This window comes from Cylas formicarius, unplaced genomic scaffold (assembly GCF_029955315.1).
Source record: "Cylas formicarius isolate icCylForm1 unplaced genomic scaffold, icCylForm1.1 PGA_scaffold_3__17_contigs__length_32017465, whole genome shotgun sequence".
In the NCBI taxonomy this organism is placed as follows: domain Eukaryota; kingdom Metazoa; phylum Arthropoda; class Insecta; order Coleoptera; family Brentidae; genus Cylas; species Cylas formicarius.
The window spans coordinates 10498188-10516729 of NW_026844326.1; the positions used below are offsets into that span (position 1 = coordinate 10498188).

Here is an 18542-nt window from a genome sequence, read left to right on the forward strand (position 1 = left end):
TGCAGACAAAACAGAAGAAAAAGACAAAAATTTAGCAGAAATGTATCCGATTTGTTGATACTTTGTCGCGAAACATCAATACTTTTGTTTCGTCTGCTTCACGCGTACTCGGCACTATATTTTACATTCCACCATGCAGTGCACTCAAAATATTTTTCCTCCAAATCGTAACAGTAGACCAAAAAGATTCGTTCAACCTTAAACACTTTTATAGAGCACCAATTTCTGGCAGTAACGTTCAAACGAAACATCGTAAAGTCGAAAGTATGGTTTCCGGGTAAAGAAGTTACGAACGCTGCTGGGTAGGTAAATTGTTTCATCGAAAATTGGTTTCGACCGAAATCATAACCGCGATATAACAATTCGCGACATTGCGCAACTTTTTATACGATAAATACAGAGGTCAAGGCATATTTTTTTAAGAGATTGAACTAAATATTTATATGCAACAGTAGCTCGCAATTATTTTACGATTAACGGGAATTAACAAAACAGGAAAAATTAAATGCCGCTTCCAAAAAATGATAATGATCGGGAACTAAAATTAAATTTATGTCACACTTGATAAAACAACTATGTCTATCTTAAGCATAGAAAGAATCTTTTTGAAAATAGGAAAATCACTGATAGCAGTCGAGAAAGCCTATGGAATGAGTTGAAGATTGATGTGATAAATCATAATTTACTGGATCTGGCGCATTCACCAAAACTGAATAAAACGTGAACTATCTCAAGAACGATCTATTCCGACCGGCGTTTCAACGTTTAACACTGTTTAACTTAAAGACGAAAAACAAGAATGGCGCTCCTAGGTCCATCAAACTGTAACTTTGGTCCATAATTTCGTTAGCCGGGGTATTTTAAAAAGTTATATTGGCAAAATATCTTTCAAATTTCAAAACTTTCAAATATTATAATTATTATTTCTGTTTTTTGTTTCATGACCTACTGCATCCACCAAATATTTTTAAAGATACAACTTGAAAGACCTATATGAAAGATTAACGGAATTTATTGCACCTGCACTGCATGAAGTGTAATCTAGTCTACTGGATTTCACTTATGAAGTTTTATTTTCACACTTATATGTTCCAGATATGGCGTGCACATTGTATCAAATATTTAGTAGGTATTCATTAAATTCTCACTTTCTGGTCTTTTTTCTACGCCTTTTTTATGCTTAAAATAAAATATAATATAAAAAAAAGTACGAAAAACCCATTAACTTACTACCTACAACCTAAATACTACTAATACTAGAGTGACAGACTGCAATAAAAGCAGTGATACGATCTCGAAAATTAAAATCAAATTGGCCGGGGATTAATTGTTTTTGATAAATTGTTTGTCATTGTTATTCTATTGACACCAAACTAATTACATTTTAAATTGCGTCTACTGCTCCATTAAAAAAAAAACACAAACATAACGTGGATACAGCAACCCCTACTCTAACCTGCTTCATGGTTCATTCTGTTTCAAGATACTGACCCACCATGTATGGATAAAAGGAACAGACGAAGCGGAATTGGTCGTACTCTATAGACGATGGCAAATAACTTTAAACTTGTTCAGAATAAAGTTTTCAACAGCGCTGCGAGGAATGGGTTTTCAGGTAAGAATATGTTTTTTCCGGTACCTTCTATTTTACGTTTGGTAATCTTTTGGGAGTAAAATGGAATATCGCCAATGTACCCTTGTTATAACACAATGCCAGCAGAATGTTTTATATGGCAATATTTGATTTCAAAATACGAATTTCGACAATTTATGTGTTTATTCAATTGGTTTCCTGACAACGAAGGAAAATATTTATATAGTACACTGTTAACCAGATTGAAAAGGTAAAGCCATTTCGCAATTTATTGGGTTGTTCGGAAAGTCATTTCGTTTTTTTTGGGGAACATGAAAGACAGTTTTCGTATAATGAATAAATATTTTATTAAATTATATATTGGCCATTCTGGTCCAACACCTTTTGCCATCTTTCTGGCAGTAACATAATTCCCCTCTCCTAAAAGTTTTGGTCCTTGCTGGCAAAAAACTGGTTCAGGTGGTTTTTGACATCTTCATTTGAGGTAAAGGTTTTGCCATCCAAAAAATTTTGCAGGGACCGGACCAAATAGTAGTCGGAAGGCGCCAGATCTGGAGAATATGGTGGATGTTGCAGTACGTCCCATTCAAGCTGTAAAAGTTTTTGGCGAGTGACCAAACTTGTGTGAGGTCTCGCATTATCCTGGTGGGACACTACACCCTTCCTGTTGATTAATTCGGGCCTCTTCTCTTTAAGTGAATCATTCAATTTGTCCAGTTGATGACAATAGACTTCTGAATTAATCGTTGTATTGTCCGGCAAAAGCTCAAAAAAAACGATTCCTTTGACATCCCACCAAACGGAGAGCATCACCTTTTTTTGGTGAATGTTGGCTTTTGACACGCTTTGAGCCGGTTCACTTTTCTGCTCCATGACCTCTTGCATTTAACATTGTTGTATACAACCCATTTTTCGTCCTCAGTAATAATCCGCTTCAAAAATGGATCATTTTCTTGACGTTTGAGGAGCGAATCACACACGTCAACGCGACGACACAAATTTCGCTCGGTAAGGACATGGGGCACCCACACATCGAGCTTCGAGGTTAAGCCCATGCCTTTCAAATGGCCATAAACAGTCGAATTCGACAAATTTAATCTCTCACCGATCTCTCGTGTGGTTATTCGCCGATTTGCATCAACTAATGCCTTTATCGCATCTTTGTCAGCTTCGACCGGCCTTCCAGACCGTGGTGCATCTTCGACATCAAAATTACCGGATCGAAATTTTGCAAACCAGTTCTGGCACTGGCGTACTGTTAACACGCCTTCTCCATACACATCCGTCAATTTTTTTCTCGCTTGGACAGCATTTTTACCTTTTCTGAAGTAAAAAAGTGAAATATGACCAAAATGCTGCTTATTGCTCTCCATATTTAAAAGGGCACCAACCAAAAACTACTGCGTAGAATTAATAGAACTTTTTCACATACAAGCCTTGCAATATCAGCCCTCAAGACATATAATGGTTATGCGGCTTAAGTGTGAAGTTGGTTTCGAAAAAACGTAATTAAGTCCTCTGACGGGAAAAAACGAAATGACTTTCCGAACAACCTTATAGCTTTGCGTCAACATGCAATATAAGCATATATATTTAACTGTTAAGTAATCACCTTATACAGGGTATTTAACCAGGATGGATGTAGTGTACTCCAATATTATTTATTATTTTAGGCACTGAAATATATTTTAAGAAGATTTATATAGATTTTTTTTTAATTTTGCCAAATGACTAAGTAGAAATGATAACATAATATTAGTGAAACATTTCTACATTACTTAACTACTTAATTCAATGAATTACTGAAGAAGTTTATAAATATGTTGCGTACTTCACATACATACTTCACAATACATTCACTGAGTGATTGAGTTTTAATGCCGAGTTTATTTAGGGAAGAGGGCCGTGAGTATTTCTTAAGATGATAAGAGTGTTGTATGCTGTAGTTCTTCTTCAACAATTAGTTTATGGGTATATTTTTCTAAAAAGCACGAACTGAGAAACGTGTGACGCGACTGTAAGAATTTACAAACGTCAAGATATCCTAGCTAAAATGTACTGAAAATATTCGCTCATTCCCTTGACTAAAGTATAGAATATAATTAATTTATGGCAAATAAAATTAAAATGTATTCGTAAAAATTTTATAATTTTTAAATAAACTCGTAAACAAACAAGAGCTGAACACGTTTATGTTCAAAAGTACCCAAAATGTCGAAATCCCTTATGGGTGCCATTTTTTAAAATGTTTTGCAACAAAGAATGCCATTTGAAGCTTGAAAGTTATATACCAAAAATTAAAAAAAAAAGGAGTAATATCCAAGAAATTTAACAATCTGTATTTTGTATTTTTGTATTTTGTTTTGTATAATATAATATAATATTATAAATAGGCTTTCAAAAGATTTAGAATAATTGTATGTTTAATTAAGTTCAAATTAGTAAAATATTAAATAAAAAATTTGAAAATAGCAAAGTGTAAGTACCAAATTTGTTTGAAAATATGCTTAGAAGCCACATATAAGAACGTATTTTACAAGGTGTCTTGGTTTCTCTCATAATATGACCATCAAGAAATTTTAAATAAAATAGTTGTTTGTATTTAAGTTCCACAATTCATCAGTAACGACGTCAACTTCAGAATTTTAAATGAACCACCCTATAATTTATGCCGTTTTTGGATTCATTGGTATAAACAAAGGTAACTTTCTTTAGACAAACCTGTTTTATTTCCCCACAGTTTAGAAAATATTTATAGTTATGTGACTTTTTATTGAAACATCAGCATATGGCATATAGCGTTGCCACTGCAATTGCGTGAAATTCTGTTGTTGTGAAAAAGTCTTGCAGATTCTCTTAGATCAAGCTCTGATTTGTATTATTTTCAATATAGCTTTCATACAGATTCAATTTTTATTTTCTTGAACGAGTATGTATGTTGAATTCCTTGCATTATGCAGAATTGAAGTATTATTGAATAAATTTGCGAAATTGTTATAGTTTTTTGTGTTATTTAAACAGTTTTAATTTTTTTGCCAGAACACGGAAGTGTGTACATAATCAAATAATTACAAACTTGAAATAATTCTACAATTACTATATATAGGTATATGTAGGTATGCGCGTTCTACTATAATATACGCGGTATGCAGTTTTTGAAAAAATGCTCCTAAGTTCAAAGAACTTTCGTTTTTAAAATTGTCTTGATAGCTATTACAGGTTTTAAGGAAAATATATGGGTCACTTTATTTGAAACACCCGGTACAGGCTTCACATTGATGAGTGAAAGTAGCAAGTTAGCGAACTGCTTCTTTATTCTTTGTACCAACAACGTGTATTTTAAAAAGACGAATTTGCGTGATATGGGTACGTCTAGACAAGAATCATGTTACACACAGACAAACGGGTATAGAGTATCACGATAGAATCACAAATATGTTTAAAAAGATAAGCAAATGCAATTCCAGTAATTATCGAGTTACACACAAGAAACGGCCCATCGTATTCGCCGCAAGTAGCAATTGTTTCACGAAACTGTCTGATACCCGCGAGCATTTTGTAATTAAGGCAAGTATTTTGCAATCTTGCTAAAATAAGTGAGGACCACTAAATAATTAAAAGCAAGTTTTTGCTCGTACGCGTATACAAACTAGCCATCCATCGTTTTAATTGCCAAAGTCAAATCAATCAGCGAAGTGTTGGCGATCCTATGAGACGTGCAATAGTCAAATAAGGGTTATTAAAGGCAAATGTGCGGACAGTTACTCTAAAATAAACACCCAAAGATAAATATAGTAAAACAAAGAGCTAATTCCCCTTATCGCAATGGATGTAAAGCGAAACAACAGTGTCACCTACGTGTTCAATGCTCAAAATAACGCCATGTGCATGGGAGCTGCGTCCTGGGATGCTCGAAAGAATGTAATTTGGAAATTCTTGCCGTCTGTCGGAGGTAAGAATTTATTTTTTTTGCTTTTTTCTTTAAGCAGATGCTATTAATTCATTTTTGCTATTTAATAAAAGGGCCATAAGGCCACTAAATAATAGCTAAAATAGAAAATTAAATGCCCAAAAATATCTTTTTTATATGCTACCAAAAATATTTTCTATTTTATAAAATAAAAAATAACCCCAAGCAGTGGCTAATAAATAATAAAATAACTTAGTTCTGTGCTTAATACGAATTTTATATTCACGGCAGATCTAATCTCTGACTATTATTTTAAAACTCATTGGAATTAATCTTGGTGCAAATAAATTAAATGAAACCAAATTGTAGTTAATCTTGGTGGAAGTAAGTGAAGTTAGAATATTTTTTTTAAATATAATAGCTATAAACGATTCAGAATAAAACATAAATACAATTTAAAATCACCTTAAAAATGTTATTATTATGTATTTTAATTAAGGTTCCTACATTTTTATTTATTTCATAGTATTTTCATTATACACGCATGTATTTGGCTAGCGCATTTCGTTTCAGTTGCAGGTTTTGCTTTCTGTGTATAAAAAATTTATCCGGGTATGTAACATGCTTATAATTATAATATAAAATGATTTGTTTAACAATCGCGGTGTCAAATGCAACTCGTTAAAATGATACAGATGGTTGAAAATGAAAATTAACTTCCACTTGTAAAAGGAAACTTCGACATCTTGTACATTCACACGTAGTTATTTCAAAATTTCCATTGGTACAAGGCACGGTATTTATTTTCCATTACTGCCCATTTTCAACTGAAATTGGTTCTCATACCCATACTCATATATAATTCATTCGAATAATTCTAGAAATGTGCATCTTTTCCTATTCTATAATGAATAATAAATATTTGTTTCATTGCTTATATCTTACTATTCGCTGTAATCCAGAATATACGAGACTACCTTTACATTGAATATTAAAACATATATATTTCAACAGAATTTATAAGAATTAATAACATGATTAATAAATCAAGAGGCACCCTTACGGAGAATATAATAATAATTCACAATGGTCCCCTAAAAGGCGTGTACCGAGTTTAATGATAACATTTTTCATTTTAGTGAGTACTGAACTCTTAAAAGTTTTGAAAATATAAATTCAACAAAGTAGTGTTATAGGTATTTTGTAATACATTTGTCATCACAAATTACCTAGTTTTTATTCTCCAATGAGAAAAGTACTTTTACTGCCAAATATGTTCCTTAAACTGGATAACATTCCTTTATAATCTTTGTCAAATTGCATTAATACAACAAAAAAATCAGAACAAAATTTTCCTATCTCGGCAATGGCCAAACACATTGTTATATTTGAAGCTAGAAGTCTGTGCTATTGAAGCCACTTACCTACAACAGCTACTGCAACAAAGAAAACTTAGCAAAGTGAATTTTGCTACCACAAAAAAGCTATTGACTAGCGCCTATGGTTAGCAAATCATTTTTTAGCTATGTGGCAGAAATCTTCTCTTAGTGTATTAAATAACTCGTCCTTGTCCTTGTCCTTGAATTGCATTATTTTGTAAAAAGGCAGAGGCTTTGAACACTTTATCGTAAATTCCATAATTGAAAACTGCTTTTGTGCTTATTGTCTGATATTTAATTCAACTCACAATTCAAGTTGAGCGAAGTTTGAGGTTTTATTGAAGCTGAGAGATGAAACGGATCTTCCATATTTATCTCTATAACGTACACTGTTTAAAAAATACTTGCGCAAACACGCGAGTCAAGATTAACTTTTAATTGTTTCGTGGTGCACAATATTATTTAAATACCCGATTAAATATATAGGCTTTTATTTTCTCTGAGTAGTTTAAGTAAACCAATAAAAATGATTGCGCGTGGAACAGTGAAGACGTATTTTCACTTCAATATAAATTTACAACTCCGTTTAGGCTCTCAACTAAAAACCATCTAGTTATTTAATAACACTATTTTAACCAGACTCACGTCATTCAAGCTCAAACATATATATATTTTTTTTAAAAGTTGGTTAAGACCAAATACTACGTTTCACGAAAAATAAGAATAATTGAAATATAATTTAAGGTATCGAACATTACACATCTGACATTTTTTATAAACTTATCTGCATTGAAAATTTATCACTGGAGATAAACATTTAATGACCTGATAGATTTAGTATATTAGCAATTTGCATATTTTATCTAAATGGATAGTTTTTATAAAATACAAGAAATATAAACTTTTGAGGAGAAAATCTAAATAGGTTTGATTTTCTTCTATTTACGAGATTGGATTTGAGGTTATTGTCTTTTTTTCAATTCCGACCACTGATTTTTTCAAAATTCAAAATATATTTTGAAACAAATAAAATTTTAAACCAAAAATTACAGCGTTTTCGCCAATTTCAGGAAGTATCCTTCTGAACTGAATAGTTTAGTTCAAAATGTTTAAATGTTCTCTTTTGACTATTCTGTTGGCATTATTAATTGAATGGGAAGGAATTTTTATATAAATTCAATTTCAATTTATTTCTTGTTTTTTTTTTGCAAAAGTCAAGAGTCAAGTATTGCTTGGCAAGGAGACAGAAACGTTCACTGGGATTTCCCAGGGGAACTGGAATCTATTAATTGTTGTAACGTTTGCCCACCAAAATCCCAAAAAATTACAGTTGACCCACAAAAATTAGAGGAACTAACTGTAAATGTTTATAAAAAGTTAATAGCAACTTTAGGCATAACATAAAAATACCCCCAGTGCCGATATCATTTTATGTCTGAGTTATTGCTCATTGCTTGAAACACGCAATGAATGTAAAACATTTGCGATAATATGCTTTCGTGTTAGACAATGGTTCGTAAACTAAGATTGCTGGAAAATACGTTTTACCGAAACAACCATTTTGTATTAGGAAATCCTGCTCGATTAGAATGCATATTTTAAGCATAGCCGTCAGCAGTCGTGCATGAAACCGGTGAGTTGAAAGGTTGATATTAATATATATACACCTGGGCCTTAAATCAATAATTTATAAAATTCCGATCGATATAGAAAACTACACCGATTGGCTCAACAGGTAGACAAACGTTAAATCACTCCAAATCTCGCAGTTTACGTCGCAATAATCCAACCTACAGACCTAATTATAAAACTAGTTTATAGATTGTAGGATTTTCTTATCATAGCCACGTTGAGGCCGTCTCCTCACTGCTGAATTAAAATTTAAACTGTTCATGACGCGCTGTTATATTAAGTCGATAAAACCTTAATTAATGTGTATTTCGACATTAACTAAATACACGAAAATAATCGTATTACGTAGAACTATATGGGTTCTCGCAAAATTAACAGCATAAAATATGATTACTGCAGTGTGCAATTAATATAAAGCCAATTAAAATCTTATCGGCTACAGCCCCAAACACGCGTAACAGAAACAATTTTTAAACACTTATACAACAGCTGATCGCTGATTGTGGCCTCTCTTAACGGTAGATAATTATTTAGGATTTGATTTCAACCTGATTTTAGCGAATTATATAGGTTGTTAATAAGTGGCGAAATCGTATCAGGTGTAAAAGTCGACGAACTGTGGGCTGATTCTTTTTTGTGTTTTTCGCCGCCGAAATCTAAATCCAAAATATTTCTCCGGTTTGTCGCAGTGCCAAGATGTCGCTTAAAATTGACTCGGATGACGATGAAAATAGTGGCCACTTTACCTATAAGATAGAAGAATGGAATATAAAACGTGCAGGCAAACATCGGAAGTATACGGGAAATATTTTTGCAACGACTTGTGGTAAGAGTTAACTTTAATACTGATTAAATTCGAGTTTTCTTTGACTTTTTTCAAACCACATATTGAAGTGCATTTAGTTAAAACAACCTTTGCAGTAACGCTGCAAAACTGAATATTTTGTCTAAAGTGAGAGCCTAAACGATCAAGTTTGATTATTTCAACAAATGAAAATAATAATATACCAGGTCTATATCCAAGTCCATCTCTAACATATTTTGAATTTTATCTCAAAAGTACCATATGCAAGTTTAAATATATCTATTTGTCCAACTGAAAGACTGCTATACATTTGGATTCTCCTTGTAGAGGGGAAATCTACATTGGTGGACTGTGTTGATATTTCAAACATAAATAAGTACAGAGTGGTCAAAAACTAACATTAATAATTTAAATGAAAAAATCTTTTTTTTAAAATGGCACAACCCATTTTTGTGATTTCATCGTATTTAGCATTTAAAACCAAAGGTGACTTTGTATTTGTTTTTTTCTAAGAATGGAATATGTTTTCTCAAAAACATTTTGACATTTACCCAAAATTATCCACGTAAATAGAATCGGACAAGAAATAAAATGTTAAACGAATAATAGGAACATTTTCGGCTCGTGACGGTTAATTCAAAATATCTAAATAAAAAACTAGCTTTTCAGATTGCTTTTTTTTACTAGTACTATTTTCACATTTTTTTAATTTAGAAAAAGGTGTTAACACCTAATCATGTTTTTTATTGTTAAAACAACATTAACAATAAAAAATGACTCCGTCCGTAAAACTGTCAAGTATTGCTTTCCAAACTCACAGGAAGCCAAAAATTGTCTGAAATAGAAGACCTTATGCAGTCACTCCTTTATTTATGTCGGCAATTGATCACCATGCATTAACTTTTATTCATAACAACACAGGTCACTAAGGAATCCTTAAAACCTGAAAATATATTTTAATAAGGAAATACGTAACAACAGTTTACAAACTTTGTATGTTGTAAACACTGATTGGAAACAGACAACGAAAAAGACATCCCTGTAAAAAAACATTTGCAATAAATTAATATATGTTAAATAAACCACAAAAAAACAAATAACTAACAACAATATCTCCATCAACACAATGTATTGCAACATAATCAAATATTTTTTTCAAATTCTTAACGTTTATGAATGACCGTAATAATCTGTAGCAGATTATTTATTGTAAACTTGAGATCCTTAAAAATTTTTATCAACAGCCCTTTATAAGTTCTACTATTGCACTGATAAACATCCGCTTGTCATCTAGTATTGTGCCCATTAACCAAATTCAAAAATAGGTTTAAAACAGTAAAGCTTCGGTATCTATAGGATATTAAATATGAAAAATGTCCAGAAATTTCAGTGCAATTCAAAAATAACTTAATATACAGCGTGTTCCATTTATAACAAGGTTCACTAAAATACAAACATCCTGTATATTAGAAAAACATAATATTTTTAAAGTGAACCAACTCATTTTAAAATATTTTAGATATTTTTTAGAAGTCATTTTATAATAAATACATAGGAACACAGAAGACATTCGAAAATAATAAAATAATATTTGAACATGTTATAGTTTTTGACCAATATCTATATAATTTAGGACATTATATTCTGAAAGCGCTTTGGCGGTCGCACGAAGCAGTTTCGATGCCATCTGAAAAACGGGACACATTGTATGTAAATGTCATAAAGGTAAAATTTGATTACATAGACTGGTTCTAGTTGCTCATCAGCATTTAATAATAAAATCGCAAAATGCTGAACATGGGGAAATCCTAAAATAGCAGCTGCATTATTGTTGACAAGGAACCATGTTCTAATTTTAGTAGTAGAAAAAAATAGAGGTGAACTGCTACGCAACGCAATCATTTGTGACTGGCCGTTGTCCCATTCAAAAATGAATCTAGGTCAGAATAGAATCAGTCCTTGCTAGATACAATGCGGATAAGATTTGTAAAAGTACTTGTCGTTTCCCGCGAATGTGAATTAATGAAATTAAACATTTTCGATGCGCTTCTTCAATACCGCATGCTCTCAAATTTGGATAGCAAATGTAAATAACGGTTTGTGGCCAAAATATTATATTTCCGTCACTGTTTAATCTGATATTAGAGTCCATTAGCGGCAGATAATTTTTTGTGTACGCTGGGAAACGGCACAATAACCTCAGATAATGTTTGTCCAGTGTAACTTATTTGCATATAAATCTAGACCTATGCGACCTCATTAGCCTTAAAAAGTTTCAAATATTTCATTTCATTTCATTATGCCTTAGTCCAAGTTTTTCATTGACAATTTTTCTAATTTATTAAATTACTAGTAGATAATAAAAGGAATCATTTCAACTTAAAGCCGCGCGAGCTTTTAACGACTACTAATATTATTTGTTATACAGTCGTGACCATGGCGTATCGATAGTTGAAATTTGTTAAGTGCTTCGCAGTGATGTTATTGCACTGCGAAACTTAAAAATGGAAGCCATTTCGATCCTGTTCGGTACGAGGAATATTCGGTTTTATAGTGGTGCGAGATATGAGTGTCCCATCAACGAAGAAGTTACTTACCAAAATAAAAGCTACTGGGATTTACTATCGCGTACTATGCGTTACGCAATGCCTGGTAAGAACAGGACGTTTAAGAATGACGATATTACTTCTGTTTCCTATACCTATACAGATTAGACGTTTTGTGCTGAAAATTTGGTCTTATAAATTTTTTGACTCTATATTGCTGCTTGTATCGAACAATAGCGACTACTTTGATTTTTTAATTACATGGGATAACCTACATATTGTTCCAATTTTCTCTTCGCTGTCACTTATAATTTTTATATACTATGTCTAGATGTTTTCGCGATATAAATTTAATTCATAAATCAATTCAAATTCTTATCGCTGGGTTAATCATATATTTAGAAACCTAAAATTTTGTTGCAAATTGACGGTGTCGTGGGTGCTAATTCCCTATAGAGTCTTCGTCTTAGAGTGCCGTCTTCATCATTGAAGGTTGCCACAATCTCCTCGAAGCTCTGACGATCCTGGGCAGTTCGAAATAGTGAGTGAGCATCCATGCCTGTCCAATCTCTGATGTCCTTTAACCATGGATGCTTCTTTCTTCTACTTCCACGCATTATGTGATACACATGGCTGCTTAACTATGTGCACTAACTATCTTTCGCACTGGCCTCGCCTCAACACCTCCTCATTCGTGGTATGCGCCTTCCAAGGAATTTTGAAAAGTCTACGATGTATCCACATCTCAAAGGCTTCTATTTTGTTATATAACACTCCACAAATCTGTGTCTGAGCCTCAGGCTTAGGGTGGAATTACACAGGAATGGCCTCATCAGGTTAAAGGTGGCTCTTGCCTGCTCGATTCTGTTTCTGATTTCTATTTCTGTATCTAAGTTGTTGCTGATCCAGGTCACCAAATATTTGAAGTTTCTACCAGTTTTATTCATTTCCTATATTATATTAATGGGCGGCCCGGGAGATTTTGATATTATTAGTATTTTTGTTTTAGTGGTTATTATTTTAAGGTCGTAACCATCTCCGACTGCGGAAAGCTAATTTAGCAAGCGTTGCAGGGCTTCAGGGCTATCCCGTCACTATTGCCTTTTATTGCCTCTTCAAAAATGCGTTCGGAGTATAGATTAAATATAATTGGGGATAAAATACACTCCTGTCGAACACCCTTTAGTATGGTTGCAGCTGTTTGATCCCAATACAACTTTTTGATGATTGCAATAACGTTTTTAACTAAACAAAAAACCAAATGTATTGGATGTTTACAAAATAATGAGTTTACACTCCTACACAATAGTGGCGCAGTCAATTTCTTCATGTGGAACGGCCAATGTTCATTATCTCATTGGTTTCAAAAGTTTTTTCAAAATGCTGAATACGAAAGTTTGTAAATTATTTTAAAATATACAACCAATAAAACATACATTTTTTAATGGAGCAGGTTATTTTTATTTTTTTTTTAATTCTGTCTAAAATTCTTCAATTTTTTTATTAATAATAGCGCATACCTAAACCCAACTGTTTTTCCAATATTTTAATTTTTCGAAAAATATAGTTATCATCATATTGATAATAATGGCCTTATACGAAGATGTAAATGATATGCAAGGGAATCGGAATTATATGCTACAGGGTGTTCAAAATAAATGAATATATTTTAAATTGAAAAATCTGGATTTTCCTATATGACACACAAAAACGTACAACTTTTACTAAATATGACATAGACCTATTTTTAATACTTTGCGATTTTCCTAAAGCTGAATTAATTGATATCATTTACATAGTTCGTTCATAGTGAAACTTCACAAAGCGAAGTACACTAATAGACGTACTATGTAAACTAGACAATTTTCTCAGTGTTTAATGGAACCGTTTGATGCTAATGGGAGTATTGGATATGGAAAACGGAAAGTGCCAAAAAAATTGGACATTTTATTTCAAGTTCATAATCCTCCGGTCAGTAGCCGTCAAGCAGCTAGTTGATGTGACATATCCCAATCGGCCGTTAATCGCACCAATACGAAAATAGAAGCCGATCCAAATTTTTTGTCCAAAATAGTGTTTTCCGGTTATGGTGCAGTTAATTGTCATAACATTTAGTAATATTCAACAAGGAACCCATTGTGGGTACAAAAAGTCCAAAACTAATACCATATTTAACAGTTAACGGACCCAGGACCCAGATATGTAAACTTTTTGCAGAATGATTTAACTCAGTTTTAAAATTGAGATCCAACAAGTGTGGCTTCAGAAAGATGGAGCTCCTCCTCATTATCATTGAGAACTTCGAGGATTTTTAAATAATCGTTACCCCCAGAAATCGATCAGTAGAGGTGGATTCATTGAATGGCCCCCTCGATCATGTGGCTTAACACCACTAGATTTCTCTTTGTGGCCCTATTTTAAAGATCGTATTTATGTGCATCCCCCTGCAATACCAGAAGATATGAATGAATTGGGGACGCGTGCAGGAGAATACCACCGGATTTGCTAAGGCACGTCCAAAAAAATATACGAAAAAGACTAAACATGTATATCCAAGTAGAAGGGCATTTTTTGGACATTTATTGCGACATAATAACTAAAATTGTCTTAGACAGAAAGAAGGGCAAATATTAGAAAAATAATAATATATACGGTGTGCTATTTGGGAAAATCGAGATTTTTCAATTCATGATGACTCAAATATATTCGTCTATTGTGAATTCCAATTCCGTTGCATATATCTTTTACGATATCTTCGAATAGTGCTAATGTCAAATATTGGAAAAATTATGAAATTTAAGAAGAATTTCAAAATGAATTCAAAACAAAATTTAAAAATACGGTCTCAGATTTTTTTGAGTCACCCTGTATACTTTAAAATAATATAATAAATATAATAAAATTGTGCAGCCTAACAATTTTTGTATTTACCATTTTCAGTTGAAAAATGTGCAATATTAAATATTATCTCGAAAACCGCTAGAGATCAAGGTTGTCGCTACTTTTAGACAGAGAAAAAACATCAAAACGTCCAAAGGTTCATCAACCGTGAGACACTGTGTATATATTTTATGATTCGTGTTTCTATGATCAGACGAGACTCCATATTAGTGACAAATTTGAGTCCTCGGATCAAAGATACCATGTAGCTACTAGATATATACAGGGTGTTATTCAAATGACATTATATCATTTAATCAATGGATCACATGTTCGAGAGAGAGAGAGAGAGAGAGAGAGAGAGAGAGAGAGAGAGAGAGAGAGAGAGAGAGAGAGAGAGAGAGAGGAGGAAAAAAACTCATTATAACGATTGCTGGCTGGATCTTTCAGCGGAATGAAATAATGACAGCGATAAGCCATTCAATAAGATTTGCCATCTTGCTCTGAAATATAGTGGCTGCGTCTTTCTTTATTAAAAGTGAATTTCTGTTTTGAGTTTTTCTCAACGAAAATTCATTTCCTTCAAAGTTTTCCACACTTTCTTCTTACCCATGCAGTTTCTTTTCTTCTTATTACCTGATAGGGCCACTTTTCTCCTCGTGCACATATCCAACTATTTTGAGTTTAAGTTTTAGTGACGAAGAGCTTTGAAAAATGCCATTATTAACCTCAATTTTTTTTTCAATAATGAGATTGCTATTATTCTTCTACTTTTTTTTTAACTGTAAATAAGTACTCAAAAAGTAAATAATCGTACGTTATCGACTTTTTACGAATTCATAGCAGCTACAGTAGTCCGCCGTCCCTGTTTTTGTAACACATATCGGTCATTAGGTAGTCTGCACGTACAGTAGATGATCCTCTATGTTTCGTTTTCAATTTTCCTCCGCGGCTAGCTGAGAATCTTCCACAGCCGCAAGACCCTAGAGTCTCTGCAACGGCCTTGTCTGGATCAACGCTCTGTGATGCGTCTAATAGGAGCTGGTGATTCGCCACCAGCTTCGGATTTCTTCTATGACAGGAAGTACGACAGTCCAGTTTTTCCCCGCAAAGTTGTTTTCATAGTTCATTTATAGTTCAAAGCAAACGCATTAGTGGATAGCGAGCTCATACACTACATCTTCCAGGTTCTGCATTGCCTCCGCAATGCTCATTGAAAGCACCAGATATTCTGATGTACCAACTGTGACGTGTTTTGATCCTTCTTCAAATTGCATTTGATAGAAGCCGGATTTCATATCTAGTGTAGTGAAGTATTTTGAATATGCGGCAGCGGCTATCTTTCTCTGACGACTCTCTTGTTCACATCACGTAGGTCCAGGGACATTCGAACTTCACCATTATTTTTTTTATATTAGAACCATCGGGCTTGCATATTCTGAGCGACTTCCACGGATTATACCAGCCCTTAAAAGGTCATTAACTATTGTCTTAACTTGAAGTCTTTCTTGATATGCCAACCTACGAGGTCGAAACGCCACTGGATTAGTGTCCTTTAAGTTTATTGTCATTTCACCAATCATAATCTTGTCGGCAGTTTTATTTTTGTAAAACAATAAAAGACTTGCTATTCTTAATTTCAAGTCCTCTTTTAAGTAATGTTGATTAATCACAACCTTATCCACACTTTTTAAAGTCATTACTTTCGAAATATTGAGCAAGTTATGGTGCAATTCGAGCCCAAAATTGTTTTTTTTTTCGATTTGTAAACAAGGTCGACTGATGACATTCCATCCAATAATTAGGTCAGTGTTCCCTGGCGGACTAACATCTGGTACGACCGCATAAGTAATATCCAAACTCAACGTCGGCATAACAGTAATTAAATTACAAACACCAATAGCATAAACAATTTGGGCCCCAAATCCCGAGAAAGCACGAACTCTATCGTCTATTTTGACTATCGCATCGAGAGCGTACTATTTTCGAACAATTACGTCGCTGTACAGATATCGCTAACATGCTTTCTTTTCCATTTTCTTGTGGTCAATAATATATACGCCGCCGCTAAGTTATTTCTTCATCCGCAGCCATATTTCTACACTATGTTGCAATCAAGTGGCAACACTAGGTTATAGTGCAGAAACAACGTAAATTGTTTAGTCGACTAAGTGAAAAAAAAAAAGTTTACATGTATTGCTTATAAGTTAAACATGTCGCAAGAAACAGAAACATGGTGCAACAGAAATGCTTCTCCCTCAGTGGAAACCTGGCTTTAGACCTTGCTTGTTCCATTGTTTCAATTAATTAGGTGCATATTTTTTCGTTGCAGCTTCCTTGACGTGCGTGTCGTTCGGACTCATGCTAGGATGGCCTTCCCCAACTTACCCCGCACTATTGGAACCAGACTCCCGGATCAAAATCACAATGCCCCAAAGCGCTATGATTACCGGATTTTTGATGCTAGGCGTATCGATCGGTACGCCGCTGTCTTCGAAAAGGATCGTCCACGGGCCGAAATACGGAATTATTTTAGGAAATTGTTTAATGGTACTGGGGTGGATCCTAATGTGGCAGGCGAAAAGCGTATTGTGGCTGCTAGCTAGTAGGATTATATTAGGTCTCGGGCATGGTTTTGCCATGGGTCAAATCAAAATTTACATCAAAGAAATGTGCGACGAGTCGCTTGCGTCCAGCTTTTCAAAGCAACTAAACCTTTATGCGTTTTTCGGACTAGTAATTGCGTTCGTCATAGGACCATTTGTAGATTTTAAACAGTTTTCCTTGGTGTCGTTAGTTATTTCGGTTGTCATACTGTTCGTAACGATTTTCCTTCCCTGCACGCCTAGGGAACTTATCGAACTGAACAAAATTAAAGACGCCCAAAATTTATTACAATTTCTCAAACCGGACGCCAACGTAGAACAAGAGACGGACAAAATACTATACAGTTTAGGTGTCAAAACCGAAGAAAACGGGTTCATAAAAATTATCCGAAACCCCACCTTGAGGATAAATTTTGTCAAATTCTCGCTGCTAATATTTTGTCAGCAATTTAGTGGAGCGCCGCCCACACTAGTGTACACCCAAATTTTGTTTAGAGAATCTCTTGTGCCAAGTCCTGAATACGTAGCCATAGGGTACGCCATATTGTTTTTCATATCGAATGTAGTGGGTATTTACGTAACCCCAAAGTACAATAAAAAGACTGTGTTAGTTATATCTAGTATTAGTGTATCGATCCTATCCGTGTGTAACATACTTGTGATATTTTATAAAATTAACCACAAGTTTCCTTATGCGTCAGTGATCGTATTATATTTATTTATTTTTGTTCATACAGTAGGCTTGGGCAGTATTCCACTTACTCTGATAAACGACCTGTTCCCTAAAAGTTACAGGTTGTTTGTTACAAAATGTTTCATCGTTTATATATCTATGTTCGCATTGATTGTAACGAAGATATTCCAAGTTTTAGTAACGGAATACAGACTAGAGACGCCATTTTATTTGTTTCTTGCCGTTAGCGTCATGGCGGCAGTCCATGTATTAATTTTTATACCAAACGATGAGTTGGCATTAAAGGAAAGCTCAGGTCTGTATCAAATAAACATTACCCACAGTATTAATAATGCTCAATTTAAGAAATAAAACGATATTTTTAAGCGCTACATATTTTTTTTTATCGATGCGCATTAACTCCGATGCAATGGCAGAGTTTAACCACACGCCAAAGAAATGCTACCGACACCAAAGATGATAAAAAATTCATGGCTATGGGGAGATTTATTTGTGA

At 33.7% G+C, this 18542-nt stretch overlaps 1 protein-coding gene across 6 annotated transcripts; it reads left to right on the plus strand.

Annotated features, from left to right (window-relative positions):
* The first annotated feature begins 1587 nt into the window (after positions 1–1587).
* On the plus strand, positions 1588–18417 carry LOC132699894 (uncharacterized). 6 transcript variants are annotated; one of them, XM_060666866.1, is made up of 3 exons: positions 1588–1615; positions 9205–9341; positions 17079–18417. In XM_060666866.1, the coding sequence occupies exons 2-3, from the start codon at positions 9212–9214 to the stop codon at positions 18395–18397; spliced, it is 1449 nt and encodes a 482-aa protein (XP_060522849.1). In that variant the 5' UTR covers positions 1588–1615; positions 9205–9211; the 3' UTR covers positions 18398–18417. The 6 variants fall into 6 exon arrangements, with proteins under 6 accessions (XP_060522849.1, XP_060522853.1, XP_060522851.1 ...); XM_060666868.1 differs by lacking the exon at positions 1588–1615 and adding an exon at positions 5405–5546; XM_060666869.1 differs by lacking the exon at positions 1588–1615 and adding an exon at positions 8399–8516.
* Positions 18418–18542: the final 125 nt, after the last annotated feature.

Bases quoted from the DNA above. Each gene is read 5' to 3' on its own strand.
- LOC132699894 (XM_060666866.1), top strand. From the start codon at position 9,212: ATGTCGCTTAAAATTGACTCGGATGACGATGAAAATAGTGGCCACTTT. The intron at 9,342-17,078 runs GTAAGAGTTAAC...TTTTCGTTGCAG, and splicing joins TATTTTTGCAACGACTTGTG to CTTCCTTGACGTGCGTGTCG.